The sequence below is a fragment of the Strigops habroptila genome, chromosome 6, assembly GCF_004027225.2.
Source record: "Strigops habroptila isolate Jane chromosome 6, bStrHab1.2.pri, whole genome shotgun sequence".
NCBI lineage: Eukaryota > Metazoa > Chordata > Aves > Psittaciformes > Psittacidae > Strigops > Strigops habroptila.
The window spans coordinates 51,603,577-51,608,780 of record NC_044282.2 but is presented as its reverse complement, the minus strand read 5'-3'; the positions used below and the strand labels follow the sequence as shown (position 1 = coordinate 51,608,780).

The following is a 5,204-nucleotide window of genomic DNA, read 5'->3' as shown; positions in this document are numbered from 1 at the left end:
GTGAAAATGGCGGACGCGCGGGAACGGCCCGCTCGGGGCGGGAGCGCGCAGGCGCCGCGCCCGCGCTGGCAGTGGCTCTTCCGTCGCAGGCGGGTAGTTCTCTGTGCTGCGCTCTGTCCGGGTCCGCCCCTCACCGCTGTGCGGGGCTCGGGGCCTGAGCCGGCGGCGGCGGTTGCAACGGCCCCATCTGCAACGGCGCTGAGGAGAGGTAGGGTGAAGGGCGGGCGGCCTGGGCGGGCTGCGGGGCCTGGCGGCCGGTGCCAGGCGCGCCGCTTCTCCCTGGGAGCAGGGGACGGCTGGGAGGGAGATCAGTTGGCTGGTCGTAGGGCAGTGGCGGTGCCTGCATCCCCCCGCTTTCGCTGGTGTTTTTGTGGGGGCACATTAGCAGCCAGAGCGGGCTTTTGCCACCCGCTGTCCCGCATGGCTGCCCTGCCCGGGGTGAGGGCTCACCGCCGGCTGCCCGGCTTTGCCCGGTGGTAGCCGGTGCTGTGGAGATCGGGGGCGGGGAGCGGGTAAGGACCGAGGAGCGGCTGCCGCCCAGGCTTTCCATCCGCGGAGGCACCGGTGTCACTGGGTCATTTCAGGTCGTATGGAGAAATTGTGGGGCCAAGCAACAAATAACCGAGGGATTGGAGGTACGAGTGGAGGGGAATTTCTGCCCCCTCTTTCCTTTGTGCCTTCCTACAAGAGGAGGTGGAGCTGCCTTCTGCGCTGTTGTTTGTCAGACAGCGGTTTTCCAGTTGTCTGGGTGGGATGGTACAGACTTTCTGTGCATTGGCTCCAGATGTATTCAAAGAGGAGTCATGAATGTCAGAGTCACGTAGTCTAACTTGGGACCTCTGTCTCAGATAGCCCCTAAAAACACAGCACTCCACTGCTGCGTATGAAGCTAGGCTTCTCACTTCAGTCCTCTGAGACATGTGCCTTTTGAGTTCCCTTCCTTCCTTATTATAAACTCTAGAGTTAATTTCTCACTTGCTTGTCACTTTGTGCCTGTTTGAACAAACACAGTGTGCTACAACTCAGCAGAAGACCACAGCTCTTTTCTTCCTCCCACCCTGTGCTTCCTCCCCTATCTTCCATTCATCCTGCCATAGGTCTGCTCTGATGTCTTCTACCTATCTCTGTTTGCTAACTGGAAAAAAGGCAGTCTGGGTTGTAGCTGCGTGCAGAGTGGTTAAAGTGAATGTTTTGAGTGCCAGCTGCTTCCTCCCTAACACCAGGCCAGCACAAGGCTGCTAGAAAGCCAGTGGAGTGGCTTTGGTGGCCGTAGGTTGGTTGTGTCTGCTCTGGATGAGGCCATCTGTGACCAGCCAGGTAGGGAAAGGAGAAAACAGTTGTAGAAGCACACCACAATGGAAACTGCAGAAAGAGGTGCCCTTGGTTAAGTTGGAACATGTTTGGGAAGCATTTCATGTCGCTTCCAGTGCATGCAGCCCCTGTTTTCCTATACTTTGATGTTAACAGGGCAATTACTTTTCTACTACAACATGTAATAGTTCTAATAGTCTTATACAGCATGTTTGGGTATTGAGTTTTCCTTTTGTGCTCTCATTAAGTGTGTAACTATTACTTCTAGTAATTTGTAATAAACCTATGATGTTTTTATAATTGGGTCTGCCTGGCCCTTATTTGTTCCTAATTTGTAGGTCCAGGTTTTATTCCTGTTCTCATTGTAGCTATTTCAACCACTGGCACTTGCCATAATAATTTCCAAGGCGACTTCAGTAGTGTTTGCTTGCAATTCCAGTTAAGTTTTATTTGCAGTACTAGCTCTTCAAGAGTTCCACAGCGCAGACTGTCCTGCCTTTTGCCTTCGTCATGCTTAGATTACATGAGTGAGTTCTCTTCTAGGTTATTTTGTTCTGTTTTGCACTCTTATGTTCTGTTTTTTCAAATGTCCCAATGGTATTGTGATAGAACTCATAGCCCTGATCTTTGGTTCCCACATTAATAATTACAACATTTAAACTTTGTGTTTTCCCTTCTTTCTAGAGAGGCATTTTAATGGAACAGCAGATTGAATGAATGCTTGCCTTCATATTAAGGTGATGGATAAATTCCAAGTAGAAGTGACTCTGGTCTGAGTACTTAAGCATGAAGACATGTTTGTTTGTGGAGGAAACCGAAAGTAGCATAGCAAAAGTTACGTAAGCTGAATCATGAAGTGTATTTCCTCCTTGATTTCTGTGTGTGGTATTAAACTATGTAACATAAAATGGAAATGACAGATTCCCTGTAAATATTTACTGAACATAATAATAATCCAGTACTTGATCCAAAATCCCTGCCATACAAAACTATTACAAGAATGTCAGATGGGAAGATTATTGCATTTCTGCATTTGCTTTGAATTTTGTTTATTGCACTTACGGGGAAGAGATGCATATTATTTTTTTTCTTTGTAAGTTAGATGCTGTGTCAAAATTCATGGAATTATTAGACACTGTATTTTATAAAATAGTGAATACCTGGAATAGAAATTAAATACTCTTTGTAATGATGTGACAGATTTTGATGTTTGTAGTGTTTCATATAATAAGTGCTATTGTCTCTGGTACATGGTAGTTCAAGCTATCTGATGAGAACACTAATCTGACACAAGTAAAAGAAGCAACTCAAAGAAGCATCTCTTTCTGCTCATTGATCTCAATGTACAGATCTGCATGGTGAAATGGTTGGGCAACTTATGTAATTTAAAAAGAAAAAAATTTTTTCCTGCATTAATTTTTAGTAGAATTAGTGCCCTGAGATAGGTTATTATTCTGCTGTGTAAAGAGCTGCTTGAACTCAGGGAGATGAGACAGAAATAGAGGAGGCAGAGGGAGGAAAGACTGCTCCTCTCCATTGCAACACTATTTTAAACTACAACTTTAGTCATAAGATTTATAGTTTAATAGTGTTTATTTTGTTGACTTCTCTGTACATTCTCCAAGTTATTAATCTGAAAATATTTAAAGAGCGAATGTGGAGCAAGACCCAAAGAGAAGCTCTGGGAGGGCCTTAGTGCTTTAATGAGGAGGCCTCATGGGGTCCTGAGCTGTGCACTGCACAGCTGGAACCGCTGTGCTGATCCACCCAGCTTCCTCGCGGACTGTGCCATCTTACCTCCAGCACACAGGAGATCTATCAGGAACTGTTAGGCTGACCTGCCTGGTTTGTCCCATCTGTCCTATGGGACAAGGAAGTGATCGCTCATTATCATTATATGTATCGGTGACTAAAATGTTCTGCTGTCCAAGCTGCCCGTGTGTTTAGTCTCACACAGTCAATTTGGTCTCAAACTGTGACGCATGGTGTCAACTTTGGACATGCAGTGCCTTGTGCTGGTCATTCTTTCCTGCACTCTACCCCATTTTTAAAAAAAATCATCACAGGACCAATGCTATGACTCAAAATTTTCCTTTATTCAACTTTTATGTGTTTTCTGTATTAAGTTTCTAGGCATTTGTCAACTGCATATGTTAATACACTTTCTTTCTGGCTGCACAGCTCACTTTAATCAAACCTACACTGATGCTACTGATCATACTATGGCACCTATGTACTTTTTACAACTTAATCTTCAACTCCATAACTAACCAAAACCAATTCTAGCAAATATCCCAAAGTTTAATGTACCAAGGAAAACGAAATCAAGGTTGATTTTGTTGTTAATCAACAAACAAATTCAGCTTGATTAGAATAATGAAGTTGTGTTTCTTTTGTTCTAATACAACTTCATAGTAAGCTTAGGCTTAAATTCACTGAAATTTTTGTTCTGAAAAAGTATTTGTTGCAGTGTGTGCTATGATTGTAATATTTCTTTTACTAAACTAAATAAATTAGTATGTCTATGCTATGATCTGTAGGTATGTTTTCCTCTAGGAGACTGAAAGCTACAATATTTCATTACTTTCATTTTTTAGTACTCATGGGTAAGAGAAAGGAAGAAAGTATTTCAAAGCCTGGATCCCAGAAAAGGCTGAGACAAGAATACACAGATGATCACAGCGATGAATCTAATGAAGAGGAAAATTCGCAGTCATCAGCTGATAGTTTCTCTTCACTGTCGGTAAGTTGTTTAAAAAGCCACGAGGGGAAAGATGCAAGAGAAAGTTGATATAGAAAAGTTCTGTGCCTTCGGGTGATGTTGAAATAAATGTCTTTTGTGTAGACTTAGGTGGAACCAGTGCTGATGAGGACTTCTGCATAAGTTCATAAGTTATCTTATTTGTTTTGGGTCATCTAGTTATAACAGTCAATCATAAAACAACAATATTCTGGTTTTATAGAATGAACTCTGTGGAAGTTGTCAAAAAACCAAATAAAGGAAATGGATTTTGTTTGATAGAAATGTGGTATATTTGGTTTATGGTTGTAGTAACAGCAGAGAAAATATTTAGAAACCAAATCATTTAGTAAAAGAAGTACCAAATACTTGTTTTCCATAGCTGACACTTTCAAATGTCTAAAAAAATTCTAATGTTTGAAATACTTATTTTCATGGAAATGAAACTTGAAAACAGGAATACTATTTATTTCTGCTTTTCTGTAATAGTTGAATTCTAATTTGATGTAGGATTTTTAAAAAAATAATTTCTGAGATGGCAAATACATGTATTTGCATACAATGTCTTGTGTATTTAGACTGGACATTAGGAAGCAGTTCTTCACTGAGGGCATGGTAAACACTGGAACAGGCTTGCTAGAGAGGTGATTGATTCCCCAGTGTTTAAGAGGTATTTTAACAATGCCCTTAATATTCCTTAACTTTTGGTTAGCCCTGGAGTGGTCAGGCAGTCAGATTAGGCGATTGTTGTAGATCCCTTCCAGCTGAGGTAGTCTATTCTGTAAGACATCTTGGTTGCTTTTTGGTACACAGAAGTATCATTACTCACTTCGTTTTCTTGAAGAGCAGCTGTTCCGTGCCATTGTTTGTTTATTTTTCCCGAGGACTCTGCTTTCTTAGAAAATACTGCTTTTCTGAAGCACCAGTGATAAAAAGAGTTTCCTGTCAAAACAATACTTCACCAGTTGAACAGTGGGCTGTCCCACTTTGTTTCATTTTTGCCTTCCTGGTTTAATTTAATTTCCCTTGTTCTAGGCCATACTAAGAATTCTGACAAATAGTATTATTCAAGTAACAAAACAGTCTCTCTATGATTCTCTTTATTACTTCTCTGATAACTGTAGCATCTATGATCGTTTATGTTGTATTAATT

General features: G+C 42.0%; 1 protein-coding gene across 6 annotated transcripts in view; it reads left to right on the top strand.

The window, feature by feature from the left end:
* Positions 1 to 58: 58 nt before the first annotated feature.
* Positions 59 to 5,204, top strand: part of SMC6 (structural maintenance of chromosomes 6) — a 34,935-nt gene continuing 29,789 nt past the window's right edge. For 3 of the 6 annotated variants that reach the window (XR_003992087.2, XM_030491054.2, XM_030491059.2), the window contains exons 1-2: positions 59 to 208; positions 1,996 to 4,054. Coding sequence is in view for 5 of the 6 variants with exons in the window: in XM_030491054.2 (XP_030346914.1) it covers positions 3,854 to 4,054 (201 nt within the window). In the remaining variant the exon portion in view is untranslated. Of the gene's footprint in view, positions 209 to 355; positions 4,055 to 5,204 lie in introns of those variants that run through there. The other 3 variants (XM_030491055.2, XM_030491057.2, XM_030491058.1) reach the window with 3 other exon arrangements.